Source organism: Xenopus laevis, chromosome 6L (genome assembly GCF_017654675.1).
Source record: "Xenopus laevis strain J_2021 chromosome 6L, Xenopus_laevis_v10.1, whole genome shotgun sequence".
NCBI lineage: Eukaryota > Metazoa > Chordata > Amphibia > Anura > Pipidae > Xenopus > Xenopus laevis.
This window is the reverse complement of record NC_054381.1, coordinates 27,993,450-28,015,690: the sequence shown is the minus strand read 5'-3', so window position 1 is coordinate 28,015,690 and position 22,241 is coordinate 27,993,450. Positions and strand designations below refer to the sequence as shown.

The 22,241-nt window shown below is 37.8% G+C and overlaps 1 protein-coding gene across 1 annotated transcript in view; it reads right to left on the bottom strand.

The window, feature by feature from the left end:
- The window catches only part of hacd1.L (3-hydroxyacyl-CoA dehydratase 1 L homeolog), a 39,920-nt gene extending 19,025 nt beyond the window's left edge, over positions 1-20,895 (bottom strand). The window contains 1 exon segment of the mRNA NM_001094625.2: positions 20,734-20,895. Coding sequence (NP_001088094.1) covers positions 20,734-20,846 — 113 coding nt within the window. The 5' untranslated portion in view covers positions 20,847-20,895.
- Positions 20,896-22,241: the final 1,346 nt, after the last annotated feature.

Sequence of the window (22,241 nt, the reverse complement as noted above, 5' to 3'; positions counted from 1 at the left end):
AACTGCCTTTTAAAATAACTGACTCCGACACAAAGCCTGCATGTAGAGAGGCAGATTACTGAGAGGGAGACAGTGAAGAGTAATTTGATAACAGAAACTGTACAGAATGTTTAATTGATTATATATAGAAAGTTTCTTATTTCCATGAAATAAAGCTTATATGAAATGTTCATTTCACAAAAGTTCCTTTTTAAGTATGCATGTATCTATGGATACAGAGAACTCATCATTTGCTAATCCCCTTCAATTACCTGCAATCAGTACAATATGTGTAATATACAGTATATGGCATGCCAAAAAAAGCTATCCAAATCTGGAACAGATTCAGCACTGACAGATGGACATGCATGTGTGAATTAGGCTAGAAGCTAATAATACTTTAAAAACTTTTCTTACTGAATTATGTGAGTATTTTGTCAAATGCATATTTTCAACTCAATAATTGAACCTGCTCACAACAAGAGCAAACATCTTTGTGTGCATTTCACACTGGAGAGCCGCTTAATAAAAAGTGAAATTAAAAAAACACAATGAAAACCAATTGCAAATTGTCTCAGAATATCCCTCTCTACGTCTTATTAAAAGTTAATTTAAAGGTGAACAGTCCCTTTAACACCCTACCCCTATGTCAGTAAACAAACCTTCACACCTTTCTGATCTTGGCCAGGTCTCTCCTCTATGTAGGCGGTACTGCACATGTTCTCAAGGCACTATATCTAAGAGTACTAAAGCATTGATCAGCACCCTCCAGTAAAGTCCTGTGTGGAAACCCAGACCTACAATTTTACCAACCCACAACTGCCTTATCTATAATCAAATCCACAACCCGCTAACCACCATTAAACAGGAAGTGCAGTTATTGCGAACCAGATGACATCATCAGATGTGGGTGGAGCAGAAAACAGTTAAAACATTTAAAAGAGTAAAATATAGATTATACAGATCATATAGTATAAAAAATATAGATAAAACCCATAACCATGACCCAGAGACCCGCATCTATACCCGCATCCCAAAATCCAACCCTTTGCACGATCTACCCTCCAGTTCTTTATTAGGGGACAGAAGGTCAAGTTGAATTTTCAAATGAAAAAAATTTGAATTTCGAGTTATTTTTTGAGTACTTCGACTAGGGAATAGTCCAAATTAGATTTGAATTTGAAAAAAATTAGAAAATTTGAATACCGAAATTTATCATATACTGTATTTATAATGACCATTCGCCATCTAAAACCTGCCGAATTGCTGTTTTTAGACCTCCTAGAACATATTTGGAGTCAATTGGTGAACTTTGAAAAATTAAAGGTTTTTTTGGGAAAAACTTCAAATCGAATTCGATCGAATGCGATAGTCCTTCAATTTGTACGATTCGAATTTGGCCGAATACAGACCTACTCGATCAAAAACTGACCTATTCGCCCAAAAAAAAAGCTTTGACTTATTTTCGGTTGGTCTTTTTTGAATTTAAATTTCGAAGTTTTTTCAATTCGAAAATCGACCCTTGATATATATGCCCTTAAACTACAGTTCCCATCATCCTCAGTTACACATAATGAGAACCTTGACTGCCACTTGAGACCAGTAGCTACGCTACCAGTAATGTTTTCTTTAGCACATGCTCAGTGCATATACAGAATTGTATCCATTATTTTCCCTGATACACTGTATTTGCTTACCACTATAGTCCTAACATAATATAGATATTGATAATACAATTATATATATATTCAAATTTACAGGAAGACCATCTCCCACTGACTACATTTTAATCAAATAATTCAAAATTTTAAAAATAATTTCCCTTTCCCAATAAAACAGTACCTTCTACTTAATCCCAACTATGACATAATTAATTCTTATTGAAGGAAAAACAATCCTATTGGGTTTATTTAATGTTGAAATGATTTTTTTTTAGTAGTCTAAAGGGCAGATTTATCAACGGTCGAATTTCGAGTTCACGGGAGTTTGTAAAAACTCCCTTAAACTCCCATGAACTCGAAATTCGGGGGGGGGGGAACTTCCAATTGTTTGAAAAAGTAGAATTTTTCAAATTCGGGAGAATGGGATTGACCGTAGTTGAATTCCACTAAAAAAACTCAAAAACTGAAATTCAAAATTCGAAATTCAAATTCAAATTTGCCAATTTGACCCTTGATAAATATGCCCCTAAAAATTACAGAATTATTACATAACCCTCTCAATGTGTGGTTATCCAAATTACAGGAAGATCCCTTATAAGGAAAACTCCAGGTCCTGAGCATTCTGGATAACAAGCCCCATACCTGAATTACAATGCAGAAATGCAACTGATACTGAAAGCAGTATTTGTCTGCTCCTTGCTAATCACTGCACTGGTGGTTGTGTCTACTGAAATAATGTAGCAGAAGAAGCACTGTGTTGTAGGTAAATTAAGGTGCCGGAATTTTTTTTTTTCCACTAATTTCTAAAAATGAACAGTTTTTCCATTTTTTTTAAAGCTCTAACAATTTTAGATTTGTTAAGTGTAAAAACCACAAAAACCTCTAATACAAAACTTCACCAGGTAAATGCTGTCAAGGTCCTATAGAAGTCATTGGGAGCTGCGCCTATTTTTTGTCCCAAAAACTTGAGGTTTTAGAAATAATAATTTTTTCAGATCGTTCAGCTTTTTTTTCTGTTCGTGCTTTTTTTAATTTCTATATTTTAATAAATTTCATGACTTTTGGTGGTTTTAGAGAAAGTGAGTTTAATCATGGTTTCAAAAACCCCTAAAAATTAATAAACAGGCCTCCACGTTTCGGCTGAAGGGAGGCTTATCTGCTACTTTGGTCAAGAGCCTGAAAAAGAAATAAAAAGCTTTCAACTGCAGTTGCATTTATTGATAACATTAAACCGCTTGAAAATGTTAAAGTTGCTTAAAATTACACAATTTCCTTTTGGGTCTACATCCCTGTAGATGCAACAGTAACACCAAAAAAAAATTTAAAGGTGAACTCCACAAAAACATAACTTTTTGAAAAGTAAAAATAATTTCAAACAACTTTGCAATATAAATTATTTAAAAAATATTCAGACTTTTCATAATTTTTAATGGTTTCTGACACTTCCCTAAGCCTAACCCCCTTTTCTCCTGCTGATCTGTCTAACTACTTTGCTGAGCTGGCTGACTACTGTTACTTTGTATCAACAGCCATCAGTCCTTAGCCTTTATCTTGCAAACTCCACAATTCCCTGCACATGTGATTTCAATAAGGAAAGGAACATAGAAAATGGCATGTATTCATACTTTTTGAAGAAACAGGTAACTGTGATGGATTTATTAGGGGTTTCTGTGTTATGTGGACCTCTTTATCAAATCTTCCCCTTTAACGTAATGAAAATATCATGCAGTGTTGCCTGCACTGGTAAAACTGATGTGTTTGCTTCAGAAACACTACTATAGTTCATATAAACAAGCTGCTGTTTAGCAATGGTGGAAACTGAAGAAAGGCTATATGGCACAGGTTAAATAGTGGATAACAGATAACATTATGTTCTACAGAGTTTATCTGCTGTGTAACCTGAGCCTTTTCTCTTTTGAATGGCTGCCCCATTGCTGTACAGCAGCTTATTTACAGAAACAATAGTAGTGTTTCTGAAGCAAACACAGCAGTTGTACTAGTGCAGGACAACACAAAATTTGTTTTTTTATTACTTTCAAACACTTTTATTTTTTGAAGTTACTATTCCTTTAAGGAGAGCCCAGTCTATTCTGAAGGCATTCAGAAAATCAAAAGCATACATCAAGGGGGTTATTTACTAAAATCCGAATTCATCTCATATTTTATTTTAAAAAAAGCACGACCAAACTCTCATGCCCAATTTTAGCTTATTTATTAATAAAAAAACTAGATTCAATCGGATCGTGGAAAAATTCAATAAAATCGAGTGAAACCCAGAATCACTCGAATTTTGAAGGCTTTTTCCGAATTGCTTGATTTTTTTGGCCTTTTTTCCTGAATTGCTTAAATTTTTCGAGTTTTTGCCCGAAAACCCAGAAAAAGTCAGATTTTCGGTATAGGTGCCTCTCCCGTTGACTTCAGGTCTGAGGTGGCAGATTTTTAGATTCCGGGTTTTTGCAACATCGGGGTATAATAAATCTCGAAAAATGTAAGTTTTTTTCCTCAAAAAATTTGCGTTTTCTAGTGAAAAAAACATTTTTCGAGATTTTAACATTCGGATTTAATAAATAGTCCCCTTAGCTTTCTTGCAAATGATTAATACTATACATATAAAGTGTAGAATGGGTTAGTATCATGTTGCTGCCTATGGCCTTAAACTCTCAACGTTCTCAAACACCCACTGCATAGAGGCTTCAGATGGCCGAACTTCCAGTAATGGGTTAAATTTAAACGAAATAACGGCAGTGAGAAGGAAGTAAAACTGTCTTCATGTTTCTCTCAATGCTTTTGACAAGTGAAGCTTCCACAAGCATTAATCATATGCTCACCTACATTTCATGGCTTCTGAGCACATTCTGTTTGCTGCCTCAGAGCCGACATGAGAAATGGGCACTCTCGGCAGCAAATTGAAATATGTTTTCAAAAAGGCAAATGGGAATCATCCACTTAAACAAACAAAATCACACAGTGAAACAGGGCACTATGGTAAACAATGACTTGAGAAGAACTACCCTGGAGCCATAGGGAAGTATTGCTGGGGCAGAAGTAGTGTTTTGGGGGAAACGGGCACATTGTGTTGATGATTTACCTTCCATGCCTCTCTTGACTGGGGATGTCGCCCTATTCTTCCCTAGAGGACATTGTTTCATGTTTTGCTTGCTGTGTGCTGAACATTGGTGCTGTATATCTACACTACATTATATATATATACACATATTTTTTGCATTAACCAGAGATTGAGAATATATTCCATCTGGCAAACTAAAGCTTTTGTTTAAAGGGGAAGGCATTTAAGTATCTTAAAGGGCATGTAAAGTCTAAAATAGAATAAGGCTAGAAATGCTGTATTTTGTATACTAAATATAAACATGAACTTACTGCACCACAAGCCTAATCAAACAAATGATTTATGCTTTCAAAGTTGGCCACAGGGGGTCACCATCTTGGAGCTTTGTTAAACATCTTTGCAAGACCAAGAGTGTGCACATGCTCAGTGTGGTCTGGGCTGCTTAGGGATCATCATAAACAAAGCTGCTTGAGTTCTGCATGGCTGGGAAGTAAGGCGGGGGCTCCCCCTGCTGTTCATAAGTATGATTGTTTCCCTGCTCAGCAGTTAGGGACCGTCTGACAATTCCTATCCACAGCAGTAAATGAAGGGAGAATTTCACTGCAGTCAGTCAGGTTTCTTATAAAAATGATACACATTTTTTAATTAAAGTATATTGGAGATAGGTTTCTTTTTCATTAAAGGGCATGTAAAGGCAAAAAAATAAAATCCCATTTTTACTTTCTTTAATGAAAAAGAAACCTATCTCCAATATACTTTATTGAAAACATGAGTACCGTTCGCCAGGCACAAATTAGTAAAATCCGCACTTTAGTGAATTTGAGGAGTAACGATCATTTGACAGAGGGAAAAGTTGGAGTCGTTTGGTGGACTTTTAAAAATCAATATTTTTTTGGAGAAAAAATTCAAATCGAATTAGATTGAATTAGATTCGAATTCGATTTGAGATTGCAGGTCGATTCCATTCACCCAAATTTTTATTTTATTTTAATAAATTTCGATTGGTCGGTTTTTTTTTTAATTTTGAGTTTATGGGAGTTTTCATCAACTCTAAATTCATAAACTCTTAATTTGACCCTTGATACATATGCCCCTTAATGTTAGTAAATAGGCCACAAAGTGTCGTGGAGGGTTTTATAATTTTTTCTATATCACAGATGTAAAAATCACCTTTTCTGTTTGGTTTAGGGCTAGGCATGTCTGTGTAATACAAGAATATTACAGCAGGGGATTGGCTGTTGCTCGGATACATGAAGATACCATATAATATAATAACACATCTCTATCTTAAATGATAATATTCAGATGGACTGTTTCCAAATACTTCATAGACCTTTTTTGCTATTTAATTTGTCTTCATGGGCACTGCCAGATTTAATTAAAAACTGCACGTTCTGCAATATATAGGGTATAATAAATAGATATGTATATCACACAATTGTAGTACAGGTACCAGAATTTCTAAGTTTTTTTGGAGGGTTTCGCTCAAAAACTCGATCAATTCAAGTGATTAGAGTTTTTTTTCACCAAAAACTTGATGATTTGAGTTTTTTGCATTCAAGTTTTTCCTAAATTAGAAACCATTCGAGTTGTTCGTTCATTCGAGGTCTCAAAAGCTAACATAACACTAAGGGGCCAATGCACCAAGCTCGAGTGAAGGATTCAAAGTAAAAAAACTTCGAATTTCGAGTCGTTTTTTGTGCTCCTCGACTATCGAATTTCCGTAAATTCGCCTGAGTAGAATGATTCGAATAGATCAAGCGCGACTATTCGCCATTCGATAGTCGAAGTACTGGATTGAGCGCAAAAACGCTGCGACTATTCGCCCATTCGATAGTCGAAGTACTGTCTCTTTTAAAAATACTTCGACTGCCTACTTCGCCACCTAAAACCTACCGAATTGCTTTAAAAGCCTATAGGAAAGTCCCATAGGCTTGTTTTCCAAGTTTTTGATCGAATAAAAAGGCATTTGATAGAATGAAAATCCTTTGAGCGAATATTCGATCGATCGCCTATTCGCCTGGCGAATATTCGCCAATTCGACTAATCGCCAGCGCGTAAATTCGCCCGAATTGCCTATTCGATTCTATTCCCCGGTCGAATTTTGAGGGGTTTAACCCCTCAAAATTCGACCCTTGATGAATCTGCCCCTAAATAAACCCAATAGGCTGGGTTTGCTTCCAATAAGGATTAATTATATCTTTGTTGGGATCAAGTACAAGGTACTGTTTTATTATTACAGAGAAAAAGGAAATCATTTTTAAAAATGTGGATTATTTGGATAAAGTCGAGTTTGTGGGAGATGGCCATGATGTAATTTGAAGCTTCCTGGATAACAGGTTTCCAGATAACAGATCTTTTATCTGTACAGTAGGTCCATTTTAACCATCATGTAAAAATGTTAGCAGTTCTCATGTGCTAGGCAAGTTCTAGAATACGCTGCAAAAAGAAAAATATCCTGATTGCTATGAAAAAAAGAACAATGAACTGCAGCGAAATTTTTTTGGACCATGCCCATTTTTATGGCTACACCCCCTAATTACCATGTTAATTTTACAAAATTTTGCAGGTTATGAAAGTTTGAACATATTTCTGTGGGTTTTTTTCAGTTATTACAGTTTTCCTAATGAAGGTGAATTGCGCTTTAAGCTGTGAGTCTAACCTTTCCCAAGGGACCTGTTATCTTGTATTGTTACAATTACTTATTTGTATATCTGGAAATTGTTACAAAAGTATCTGTGGCTGTTCTGGGCTCTCTGCCAAAAGCCAATTACGTTAGAAATGTTGTTTCTTTTTCTGGCTGTTCAGTGCAGAGAAAAACTTTCCAGTACAAATGAGGGACTGCGGGTTGAGCTGTCAAAAGAGGGGCCATCCCTCTAAAAACGGGACAGTTGGGAGGTATGTTCAGTCTTTCACTTCATCCATCTATTATTTGGAAGTGCAGTTGTTACAAAAATGCTGTGACGCAACATCCTCATTTCTAACAGTATGTTTGTACTTGTGGATACAATGGTCCATTTACAAAGTGCAAAAAAAGAATCACTGCAAGCAGCCATCTTTTTTTAACCACAATGATACATTCCCAGAATTCCAGTGTAATTAACCCAGCCGCATGCAGGTGAAAATGTTGCAGCAAATAGCGAACGCACAAAGATCTAGTTGGTAAATTGGGTACAAATGGGTGAAACTTGCACCTGTGAGACGGAACACTCAGGACATGGCAGTTGGGAGTGATTCAGCTGAGATCAGATGGATCGCACAACCGTAAATCCACCTGGGCAGGGCCGGCCTTAGGCCTATTGGACCAATTGGGCCCAATAGGGCCCCGCACCTCTGGGGGCCCCGCACCACAGATAATATTTCCCTCAGCACATGATGCTGCCTGGCCTGCCCCAAACTAATTGGCCCAGTCCACTCTCCTATTTCATCCCTCTCACTCTCTTACCTTGTCTGCCCCTTTCCTTTCTATTTTGTGCCTGTATGCCCTTATTTTCCTAAATACTTGGTGTGTCAGTAGCCAGCAACACTTTGTCAAGGGGCCCCGCCAACATGGTCCCAATTGGGCCCCACATTTGATAGGATCAGCCCTGCACCTGGGTGCCAGTCTAAAAAATAAATATTCAGGACAAGTGACGGCACTCCAAGGAATTTTGCAACGAGTCAATAAGATGAAGCAAGGGGAAGATTTATTAATCCTACATTTCGGTTCCTAACTGGAACCTTCATCAGGCACTTTTGAAACCTGCACCCAGGCACCTAAACAATTTGTTTTTTCGAGTGCCGATATCCCAAGGTTGATATATATATATATAATATATATGATAATGGGTTGAGTGCAGAGGACTCTTGTATTTGTCTATATGTATTTTGTGGTCACAGCCACATTGCACCCCCGCCTAATGGTTTTAAAAATTAGTGGTGAGCACAACTTTCCCTTGTTTGTTATAGTTATACAGGAGCAGTGACCAGCTCCATGTTGTAGCTCCCACCCTTCCCAGCTATAGTCAGGTGATCCCACTGGTGTCTAATAAAAGGGCAGCCAAGTTTGGTTTTACTTTGAAAGCAGCAAGTAAGTTGCAGGTAAAACGTAGTCGTCCCTTTTTGTAAAATGTATAATGAAGCAGTAGAATTCTTAATGAATCAGATGAAAATTGAGCATAGGACTGGCCAGATATGGGATGACTTTGACGTAGTTGGCCAGCTTAAATATATTGCAATATATGGACAAACAATCCCTGTGTTGTTTAAAGGGTAAGGCATTTTTCAGTAGCAGTATGCACAAAATGTCTCTGTCTTAAATATATTGATAATGGGTTGAGTGCTGAGGACTCTTGTAATTGTATATATATATTTACTAGACCAAACAACAACATTTAGGCTGCAAGAAAATCTCTTTATTTGGATTAGTGAAGCTAAGGTTTTATTGTAAGTATGAACACTGTATGTAACAGAGAATTCTTTGTCTCTTAACAGGTTCCGCACTACCTTTATGGGCCCCTTCCAATTTGTTCTGGGTCCTTCTGTCTTGCTTCTGTGTATCTGAAGGACATCCTCAGGAAATCCTACTGCTCTAAATTTAAAGCACCTACTGTATCCTCATGCGACCCTTCTGGAATGTCTTTTTCACTCACCAATCTTTTTTTTAACAGGCTGACTCAGGGCTCAAGTCATAATAACTTTCCTTGGATAAAAATTATGGTGGATGAAATTTTTTTGTAGGATGTATAAATTGTACTGAAGTTACCATCAATAAATATACCCACATATTCAGTATGTGCTTCTTCGCTGTTTGTCAAAGATTTCTTAAGCATTCCCAGGGAAGCAGATCAGTCCATGGATAATTACTTTTTAAGGCGGAAATTAAAATAAATTCTGGAAGCAATTCTCCTGAGAAATTACCGTAGTATTCAGTTCCCCGGTGATGTATCTGGGGTGTTACGTGACTGTCAGTTTTGAGCTTATTAAGGATTGTCACTAGTAGTAACTTGGTGTTTGATTGTCTGGGATAGCTTGTTTGATATCTTCTTCTCAAAACAAAGAGAGAGAAGACTTTGCAAAGATTGGTAGATTGGTAGAACTTGGTATATTCATCTTACCTATGCAACACACTTTTATAAGCTCAAAATAAGTTTACATAATTAGTGTTGAGTAATCAGTATAGTCCTGTCCAGTAATGTTCTCATGAATTTGCAACCTTCTCTGTAGGGCACAATTTTCTTTTCCTGTTAATACTGTAGTCTAACCAGCTGATCCATGAACTTTGCTAGTGGCTGGAAAACAAAATCCATTCTATGGGGCATAGTTATCGAAGGGTGAAATAGAGTGGGGCTTTGGCATTATTAGGGATTTATTTAACAAGGGTTGAAAGAGTTCAACTGTTAGTAATATTCAATTCAATAGAGATCAATGGAATTTGTCCTTTGGTGTAATGTGTTGAGCTCAGTTTTACCTTTTAATAAATATACCCCTTTAGGTATTCTATAATGGAAGTGGCTCTTAGTAAAGCTGGTCATGCATGGGCAATATCAGTTGCTGATTTGGCAGTTAGTGACCTATTGGCTTGTGTGTGAGGCCTAACCCAAACAGAATGTGGCTGAATATTTGACACATATCTATGAGGCAGATTAAATGGCTAAGGAATGTAATCGCATGTTGAAGCAGTCCTCTCTTAATGAGTTTAAATAGACCCCCATTACAATCCGATTGTTGGCCTGAGGGCTAAAAGATCACATGTGCATCATTGGGCTCTTCACTCGGGTGGACACCTTAAAGGAGAAGGAAAGGCAAAATTTATGCACTACCTCCCCCTAAAGTTCTCATACAGATGACCTTAATCACTGTATTTTTGGCTCAACTATGTGTATAGAAAACCATGCATCGAGTTTAGCTCTCCTTCGGTTAAATGCGGCCGCCATCTTGGTAAAGTATTACACGCTTCCTTTTCCTCCGTATTGCGCATGTGCGAAAAATTACCCTTATCCTCTGAAGCATGGAGCGCCTTTCAAGCATGCGCAATAGTAAGTCATTTGGCCCAACGCGACTCAAGGCGCCTCGGGCAGCAGGGAGGAAGCTGCCTGAAAAATCAATGACTACACTGGAGTCCTACACTGCATTCTCAGACAAGCACGGTTCCTACTGCTAGACACCAGGGACACAGCATTTATTACACTCTGTAAGTGATTAGTCTAACAGACTTCTCATTCAGCTTTATTTATGTTTTAGCTTTCATTGTCCTTTAAGGGATGATCAAACATGTTTGCCCACATGTTTAATACCTGGGCATTAACTTCTAGTTGTAGACACCAGGGACACCAGTCTAAGGCACAACTATTTTTGTAAAAGATGGGGATACAATTCCAAAAAAATATGTTTATTGTTGTGTAAATAGCAGAATACTATTTGAAAAGTTCATCATAAGACTAGTTCCTTGTCTCTGCTCAGTCTTTCTATGTCTCCTGGTCTGTCTACCACTGACTATTTCAGACTGGGATAATGGGAAATTGGGACCATGGTGTGTGTGTGGGGGGGGGCACAAATACTCCTTTCTCGTTTTAGCCCATCTCTGCTTAAAAGGATACTAATGAACCAAGAATCAAATTTTAGGCAAGGATCACAACATAACCAATGCTTCTATAGAGAAACCAATGTTCTTATTGAAACAAATCACTCATGTAGTCTGTAAGTGCCAGTTCTGTGCAACAGAAAATAAAGAAATCACAACGGTGTTCCAGGGGTCCTTGCCAACCTGATGTGGCCTTTCTGGTGCTGCCCTTTCCCCCTTTCCCACCAAGTGCATACCTTTCCTAGCACTGGAGCAGGCCAAAGGAGAGGCCACATTGCTAGTGCAGAGATCGTAATTGTGCTCTCTGCACTAGAAGGAAATAAAAATAGAAAATTCCTACTGAAAAATCAGAAGTTTGGCTCTTAGTTACCAGAGCTGCTGCCATCTAAGCAAGTTTATTATCTTGCCTCAAGGCAGTGGCACCCCTTAGAACACATTAATAAACTATACAAAATATTGTTGATTTCCAATGAACAAAAATCTGAACAACCCTTTTACTAGTACAGGTATGGGACCTGTTATCCAGAATGCTCGGGACCTGGGGTTTTCCAGATAATGGATCTTTCCGTAATTTGGATCTTCATACCTTAAGTCTACTAGAAAATCATGTAAACATTAAATAAACTCCATAGGCTGGTTTTGCTTCCAATAAGGATTCATTACATCTTGTTTTGGATCAAGTATAAGGTACTGTTTTATTATTGCAGAAAAAGAAAATCATTTTTAAAAATTTGGATTATTTGATTATAATGGAGTCTATGGGAGATGTTCATTCCGTAATTCGGAACTTTCTGGATAACGGGTTTCCGGATAACGGATCCCATACCTGTAGTAGAAAATATAATTTTCAAGTCAGCAACCAGAAGAGTACAATTCATAGTTCTGTTAATGATAACAGGCGGTTTGTTTTAGTATGTAATATACATAGTTACATAGTTACATAGTTAAATTGGGTTGAAAAAAGACAAAGTCCATCAAGTTCAACCCCTCCAAATGAAAACCCAGCATCCATACATACACCCCTCTCTACTTTTAATTAAATTCTATATACCCATACCTATACTAACTATAGAGTTTAGTATCACAATAGCCTTTGATATTATGTCTGTCCAAGAAATCATCCAAGCCATTCTTATAGTCATTAACTGAATCAGCATCACAACATCACCCGGCAGTGCATTCCACAACCCCACTGTCCTGACTGTGAAGAACCCCCTACGTTGCTTCAAATGAAAGTTCTTTTCTTCTAGTCTAAAAGGGGAGACCTCTGGTACGGTGATCCACTTTATGGGTAAAAAGGTCCCCTGCTATTTGTCTATAATGTCCTCTAATGTACTTGTAAAGTGTAATCATGTCCCCACGCATATGTATGTGGTATATTTTTAATTACAAACACAAAAGAGCTGGCTATTGTTCTTTATTTATAAAGTGTTGGTATGTTATACAGTTTTAGATATTACAGGTATAGGATCCCTTATCCGGAAACCCGATATCCAGAAAGCTCCAAATTACGGAATGGATGTCTCCCATAGACGCCATTTTATCCAAATAATAATAATTTCTAGTAGACATAAGGCATGAAGACCCAAATTACGGAAAGATCCATTATCCGGAAAACCCCAGGTCCCAAGCATTCTAGATAACAGGTCCCCTACCTGTATTAGATAGTATCATCTATGTCAGTCCCTTCAAATAATACGAACCATAGATTGTAAGCTCTGCTGGGGCAGGGACTGATGTGAATGATGTATAATCTTTATAAAGGGCTGAGAAATATCTTGGCGAGATTAGCAAGTGCAAGTGTGGGGGGGGGCTACCAAGTTAAAAAAAAAAGTAAAGCTTCCACGTCTTAAATTACCAAAACTAAGATTTATTTAATGCCTGCACTTTTCAATCCCCTAAAACATATTTTATAAGAAACACTTTTCAAGTATTGCTGGACTTGATTTACAATACCTCTTCCAAAAAGATAATCGTTTCTAAGACTTAGAGCAAAGGGATTTATTAAATGAAAAATCTGTAAAAATTGAAATGGAAAGGGAAATCGTTCTAGTGATTGGTTTCTACAGATTTCATAAAAATAGGCTCAGTGCATGAAATGGCTTTTTCCTTGGGGTTATAGATCTTTTTTTTTTTATCAGGTACCATAGGTACTATAGTATGGATAAACCCATAAAAACATCAATAGTTTAATAGAAAAAAAAACAAACGGGCTATTTTGCTGTGTCAGCATTTAGGAATATTGTAGAGTGTCTTACTGGGAATAAAGCAAAAATCAGAGCTGCAAGGTAAAATAGCAATACTCTAAATCTCCCTTGCTTGAGCCACTCAAAAGGCATGAGTCCCATAAATATCCACGAATGGTAAAGTGAAACAAAGTCTCAGTCTGAAACAATCTCATAGGATGGCACCTATTGAGCCTTGGGGGCCCTGGAACTACTGATACCCTGAATATTGCAGAGCTCTGTGATTCCAAAAACAGGCTGTATCTATATGTGTAGCACACTTGTGTCTAAATAATAACATGCAAATATCATTCTGCTGTTGAGTGCCAGATTTAACACCATCCAGACTTGAAATTGCACATGTGTTTACGCACTGGATGAAATTGCAGGGACACATAGTTAGTTAGTTACATAGTTAAATTGGGTTGAAAAAAAGACAAAGTCCATCAAGTTCAACCCCTCCAAATGAAAACCCAGCATCCATACACACACCCCTCCCTACTTTTAATTAAATTCTATATACCCATACCTATACTAATTATAGAGTTTAGTATCACAATAGCCTTTTATATTATGTCTGTCCAAAAAATCATCCAAGCCATTCTTATAGTCATTAACTGAATCAGCATCACAACATCACCCGGCAGTGCATTCCACAACCTCACTGTCCTGACTGTGAAGAACCCCCTACGTTGCTTCAAATGAAAGTTCTTTTCTTCTAGTCTGAAGGGGTGGCCTCTGGTACGGTGATCCACTTTATGGGTAAAAAGGTCCCCTGCTATTTGTCTATAATGTCCTCTAATGTACTTGTAAAGTCTAATCATGTCCCCTCGCAAGCGCTTTTTTTCCAGAGAAAACAACCCCAACCTTGACAGTCTCCCCTCATAATTTAAGTCTTCCGTCCCTCTAACCAATTTAGTTGCACTTAGTCTCTGCACTCTCTCCAGCTCATTTATATCCCTCTTAAGGACTGGAGTCCAAAACTGCACTGCATACTCCAGATGAGGCCTCACCAGGGACCTATAAAGAGGCAGAATTATGTTTTCATCCCTTGAGTTAATGCCCTTTTTTATGCAAGACAGAACTTTATTTGCTTTAATAGCCACAGAATGACACTGCCCCATAGTGACCAACTTAGAACTTGGTCACTATGATTCTTTTATTGTGGATAAAAGCATGTCAATTTGAGTCTGATATTGCGCTTGGCACACTATACTTGCAGTAATAAATGCACTCTATAATACATAATATATCACCAAATTTTTGGTGATATTGAATCGTGAACAATTATGGATTTTTATTTGATTTTGATGATTTGTCTAGAGGAACACTAATGAGTTTTAATTCACTCATATCTGGAGGGCTTGCAGTGGCATTCTGCAACAGAAAAGGACATTCCTGTAGTATATCCATAGTGGCAATAATCATCATGTAAAATAGCATAAATACCAATGTATATGAATTTATTTTGAAAAAGGAAGCTACTAGTGCTAATGGCAGATCTTCTTTTAGTGAAGGTTAATATTCAATTGCAAAACTTTTCCAACATTCTACTTGTTAAGCTTATATTTGTGTGTGAAGCTTTTCTCCACATTATTTTTTTGAGACAAATATCCAACATCGAATATCTCCACATTCTACTTTTCTGGTTGCCCAATGGTAAACTTGTCTCCATAGATTAAACCATCATAAATATCAACATGTTACATCCATGTTCATCTGCCTTAGCTGGCTACGGGGACACAAGGCTCAAGATACTTACAAAGGTATCAATGGTGACAATGCTTTCCTCCAGGTACTCCTGTTTTCTCCGAAACATCTATATGTCTCCAAAGTCCAATGGATTCCACCATTAGAGCATTCCAGCCATGCCTGGCATTATAGGTAGAGGTACTAGGCTTGTGAGTAACTGCTTGCCCTCAAGGAACTCGTTCATCCATTGAATAGTTATTGTGCTGACTTTGCTTCAAGAGTCACTTTGGAAATTGGCAGGGAGTATTCCAACTGAGAACATGCAATATTAGAAGGGGCGTCTTGGGCCAGAAGTGTTTATGGATACTTTTGGCCTTGTACATAAACTATGTGGCATGGCCTTGTATAAAAAATTAACTGTATCCCTAGATATTACAGCAGCTCTGGATATTTTACTGTCCATAAAGACATCCAATTTCGCCTTGAATCTGCCTTCACATCATCACCAGGCAAATCATTCCACAGCCTCACTGCTCTCATGATGAATACATATTTGTGAGCTTCAGGTGAAAATGCCTTTCCTCCCTCTCATTTCTTTAATTACTTCTCGTCCGTTATTTTTCACGTATCCTGTCTAGAAGCTACATTACAAGCAATATATTTTATAAGAAGGGAGTTGACACAAGGTACATTATAGATGGCCAGACAGGCAGCAGGCTGGACACCCCTAAGCTGCAGAAATAGGAGAATTACTCTTTGCTTTATAAGCATACAAACAGTACAACAGAACAGAAGATTTACAAAAATAAAGGTTTGGGCACAGCACAAATTCCATATTCAACATATTTCTTTATAATTGCATTTACGTATATTCATGTATATAATTGTATCTTCTGCTCCATAACCATTTGTGAAAGAACAGCTGCAAACCATGATGGATGCTAGTTCATTATCCTTGAGGTCATTGAGAATGTCAGTTAAGGGACAAAGGGGCAAAAATCACTAGAGAGTTCAAATAAATTTGATTTTTTTGCAGCAAGAACAAAAATTTGTCTAGCTGAGACAACATCTTCAAGTTTTCTATATAAAACACAGAAATATTCACAGACAGAAATATTAACAGAAATATTCCGTTATGACAGATGATTCTTGATCTACCAGGATTTTAGGATAATCTGTCGAAATGGACCTCCTACTTTGCCATATACTGTATACTCAGCGCAGTTTGGTCTAAATCGGGCATCGACTACTATCGACTATTGTCACCTTTTTTAACAGTGAGCCACACTCAAATGTAAAAACTGTTGGGGGAGACACAAAAGCAAGAAAAAATCTTTTGGGATGTCTAATATGGGCTGTGATAGGCTAATTGGTAGCCCGAGGTAGACTACTAACCTGCAGAAGGCTTTGTTGGAATAAACTTGTGTCGTCATGCCTCTAAAACTTAACTTAAATGCAAGCCAGGTATTTCAAAATGGGCACTTACTATGAGGCAACATTGTTATGTTTTGGGTAGCCGAGGATGAGTAGAGTATAACAATGCTTTATTAGCAGACTCATGCAGCCATTACATTACAGTAAGCAACTCTATCACTCTTAAGCAGTATTGATAGTACTATGTATACACAGTATAACTTATGTGCACAGTGACACCTGCAGGCCGTTTGTTTAAACACCACATATTCCCCCTATAGTAGGAAAGCATTTGGACAACTATTATAAACAGCAACAATTAAACAGTATACATTTTAAACCAGCTCTCTCAAAGCTGCTACAAATTGTTCTGTGGATTCGCCATTACGTTGTCCATGTTGGCAGAATTTATATCATTCAGCAACCACATTTACTCTTGGCACGAAAAATTCTTTATAGCAGTAAGAGCAGTTTCATAAGTCTCATCAGGTAATGGTAATATATAGAATATACGCTGTCCCTCTGCTCCCAGGCAGTGAATAAGTAAAGCACGCTTTCTAGCAGCAGAAATCTCCCCTTGGTCAGCAGCAATAATGTAATTTTCAAACATACGGATCCAAGCAGTAAAAGGTGTGGTAGGCTCACCAGGGTTTGGAAGAAAAGGTGCAGGCTGCTGCAGAGGTAGAAGAGCCATCTCGTCAATCTGTTATGTTTTGTGTAGCCGAGGATGAGTAGAGTATAACAGTGCTTTATTAGGAGACTCATAAAGCCATTACACAATAGTAAGCAACGCTATCACTCTTAAGCAGTATTGATAGTACTATGTATACACAGTATAACTCATGTGCACAGTGACACCTGCAGGCCATTTGTATAAACACCACAAAAATGTTGCTCACAAGGCACTGGTTGGGGAACACTGGACTCTTGCATAGGTTGACACCAATAAAGGGCCTCTAATGTCGGGTCTTGGTGTGAATTCAAATCATTTGTCATGTGCCACTTCTCCCACCAAAGAATATTTAGTTTACAATTCCAAAGTGATTCCCGGAACTTGTAGCACATCACAATGCAGCCTCCTCGACATAGCTGCACAACACAAAAGGAGTCATATGGAGGCCCATTTATTAAAGGTCAAATTTTAGTGGTACAGTATTAGAGCTTTTTGAAACTACTGTTAAAATGTATTTCTCTGAACAATTCAATTTCTCTACATTTTCTAATGTCTTTCAGACAGCATAAAAAATCAGAAAATCTCTAAAATGTATTGTATTAGAGTGTTTTGTGGTTTTTACCACTTAATAAGTCTCTAATTCTTACAGTTTTTAAGGAAAAATATGATTAGTAGAGAAAAAAAAAGAAATCTGAATGTTATTAAATAGAAAGATCTCATAGAATATGTGCATGAAATCCACAACTGGTTAACTTGTGGGAATCTGCCCTAGCTCCCAAACTCAGAAGAACCCTTGGCTAGAAAAAATCCATAGTTAAACTATCTTGCATAGAAATTCAGTGATATTTCAAACATCTCTATTAGTCATGTCCAAACAGCAGCCCGGCTGCAGTGGCTTTTCTCTCCCAAAGGCTCTGAGGTAGTGCTGCAAGTTATGATTTAACAGTAAAAGGAAAACAGGTTCTAATTCCCTGATCTAATCAATTTTTAAATCAAATGTTGGAAAGGTTGGGCTAGATTTGAGTTCAATGGGAAACCCTTAGTTTGTGTTGTATCTCGTGAAAAATCAATAGATGCCTAAAGCCGGCCATAGAGGTGCAGATATACAGTCATTGTACAATCAAAGATTTTTGGACTGTGTGTGGCCTCCTAATAATCATCCTGACAATTTCGTACCTTGGTGATTGATCGTCCAGTTGATTGGACAGATTAGAAAATATCTGTCGGATAACGATAATATCTCTGCACGTATTGATTATGTGAAGATATCTATGGATGACTGTCACTAATATTTCCAGGATATAACTTTAATACGATTGCTATCTGTCAATTGATGGGCAGAACATTGTCTGATTTGTTACTTTTCCTACTTTAATCCTACAATTAAAATCTGAATGGTAAGTTTTAGGGGCAAATTCACTAAAGGGCGAAGTGACTAACATTAGCGAAAATTTGCCAGTGTAACGGGACTTCACCGATTTACTAATGGACGCAGGCATAACTTCGCTAGCGAAGGAGATAGACTCTAGCACTACTTCGCACTCTTACGCCATGCGAAGTTTAGAAAAGAGTGTTACTTCGCAAATTCACTATGATGCGCCTTTTACTGAACGCTATCTGTTCCTCCAGACTTGCCTTCGCCAGGTTAGACCAGGCGAAGTGCAATAGAATGTCTAGGGCTTCTTCAATTTTTAGTTGAAAAATTTTCTAAGTCCCAAAAAACGCTGGTGTCTCTTACTTTTTCAGGGTGATAGGCTGCAAAAGTCCGTAAATTTTCAAACATATGGCACATAAACTATACACTGGGCACATGTGTAGGGCAATATAACAACTTTATTTTATTTTATTTAGGTTTCCTGGGCTTGTGTAGTGTAATGTATTTGCTGCAACATATATGTCCATTCAACTTTAACTTCCCGCCGTATGCAAATTAGCCAATGCTAGCACAAATTCGCTTCACTTGGCGCAGTAACGCTAGCGCAACTTCGCCAGAGTTCGGCGCCCTGGACTCAACTTCGGATTTTAGTGAATTAGCGTTGTCCTGGTGAATCTACGCTTGCCGAAGTTTGCGATGTGAGCGAAGCCGGCACTGGAAAATTTTCAGAGGTTAGTGAATTAGCCCCCTAGAATGATCACTATCTGACTGTTCATCATACAACAAATAAAATCTGAAGGTGTATGGCCAGCTTTAGGGAAATCTGGGAACTAGGAAATACGTTTCTCGTCAAATTGAATCTGGCCCAATATTCAATATTCAAGAGCAAACAAAAGTAGATTTTTTTTTCACAAGGAAACATTCTGTTTGCCCCCCAAAGAGAGTAAGGAACTGGTCAAAGATGTAGAACATGTCTTATTAGACTATGCAAAGGAGTATAAAAGCAGAGATGGAGTAATTCTTACTAAAAGTCAATATTCCGTATTTATAAATTAGCCTGTTTATTACAGGGGATGTTATCTTGTAAATAAAGAGCAACAACTTTTCAGCTGATCTACCAACCTCACTATTATACATCTTGCTCACTATATTTTTTGAATTATGAGTCCTGTATCGTTCTATAGAAAACAGGTGCGGAGTTAATTTTCACTCTAACAACTGATACACAAAAGAACAATAATAATGATAACTGTACTAACTTTGTTGCATTTAGTAGAGACAAAATGGGAACCGGCCCTGATTTATTTTAGCACGATTACACTTTGAACTCGCTATGTTCAGGGCCACATGCTTCAGTTACTGTAAAATGTGCCTAGGGAAGCACTTTGCCCGCCCACTGGCATTTTTGGATCATGCTATACTTAACCACAGGGACCGGCAATAGGATGACACAGCTGCTGTAATGCACCAAATTAGGAAATGCAAGACAAGACGGGAGCACAACTTAAAGCTCTCCATTGAGCCCGTCACCTTTCTCTCGCTCTCTGTGTGCAAATTCATAGAAAGGGTTGTTATATCACCGTCATGATCAAACAGCTGAAATGACAGCTTAGCTCCTCTCTTTGCCAATTATGCTGCCCATTATTGTGATACGGTGCTATTAAAGTCATGGCAAGGGTAGGGGATTATATTTCACAGCTGTCAATGGTGGAGGAAATGTATGAGGTGTTCAGTTACAAACTTCCAAACCTGAATTCCTAGGAACATTTGAAAATGTCTAGAAAGGAAGAGCTAAGAGCTTCAAATAGCATTAGCACCAGGTTTCCCTATTGGGTTCTTCTGTATATCCTCCAGTGATTTCATGGGAAATACAATCCAGCCCTCACTTCTGAAGTCCAGAAAGGGAACATACTACACAGCTTTAGTAATCCTTAAGGTTTACAGCTCACAATAAACTTTAAACAGAGAAGAAAAAGTAGGCATGTGTGCAACCATAGAGGGCAACCACATTACTGTGTGCTTTCTAGGGTCATTGGAAGCCATGAACCGCTTATCAAGCTGGACAATGATTGAAAAAGGTACATACCCAGCTGTCATGGCAATGTTGTAAAAGGTGAGCCATGCCGTGGCCACGGGACCGATCTTTTTCTTGGGAGGCTCCTTCTCTTCCACGGACCCTTCATCATCGCTTGATGCCATGGCTTCACAGACACAGGCTGCTAGTCAGGCTGCAGCTTCAAGCCAGGCTGACAGCTGGAGCTGACACAAATCTAAAGTTAAGTGACACACAGGCCTTCCAATAATAGAGCACAAGGGAGGAGCCGGTCATTGGTAGGGTCTTGTTCTGCTCGGAGCAATAGCAATAAACAGTATGACTTATATAGGAATATTTTGAGCATATCCAACACAACAAAATTTCAAACAGTATACAAGGCACATAATGGCGTAACAGTAATAAAATCATAAGACACAGAGATCCCCCAGAGGATGAATTAACATGAATATGGCAGAACAATAGCCTGGCTTCACCAAGCAATAATTTTAACAAGGCAACTCTCAGACCCTACCTTACTAATCAAAAATAGCCATGGTGAAGTGGAATACTAATACGACAAGCGTACTGTGATGAGACCCAGGGAAGCTGCCAATAACGCATAACAATGAGCACTACTTGGTAATAAGTAGAGATATGTGTATATTCACCATCATTAGATTTGAAGGTCACTTAATTTGGGGAGTAAATACTTAAGATGGGCATACACTAAGCGGCAGATTTATCAAGGTTCGAGTTTTTTTCCACAAAAATTTGAGTTTTCGAGTTGTATCTTTGGTGATTTGACAGGAGGTTTTTTTCAAAGGGTTTGGCCCGAAAATGTAAATCATTTGATCGATTCGAGTTTTCGAGTTGCAGGACTCAAACTTGCAGAATTGGGTTTTTCAAATTCGAGTTTTTTCTTAAGTAAGATACCATTCAAGTTCATTCGAGGTAAAAAAAACACCCGACCTTTGATAAATAACCTTTGATAAATAACAGATGCTAAATAATGTTCTAAAGTATCTTATATATTCTTTTCTTTTTTTTTTTTTTTTTTGGTCTATCAGCCTTCACCAATTGCCAGTGATATATTTAGAGGAATGGGCAAAGCTATGCAAATCAGTTTTTTATAACCTTCACCTGCCGTTTTCCATAGACGTTAACGGATGGTGAGTACACTGTCAATTTCAAACAACAGATGCTACTCCACTGAAGTCTGTGACAAGTGATAAATGTACAAATCATTAGTCCGAACTTTGTAGGCCACCAACAGAGAGATACACAATCTGCCCCTCATGCTAAAATTACAGATTTGTTTTCTTCTTGCTCTACAATGCTTACCGTATGTATCTCACGCTGCTTTACATTAAGTTTTTGCATGTCTGAAGGTGCTTTTGATTAAAGGGGTGGTTCGCCTTTGAGTTCACTTTTAGTATGTTATAGAATGTAGAATTCTAAGCAACTTTTCAATTGGCCTTGACTTTTATTAATTTATCGTTTTTAAATTATTTGAATTCTTCTTCTGACTTTTTCCAGCTTTCTAATAGGGGTCACTGCCC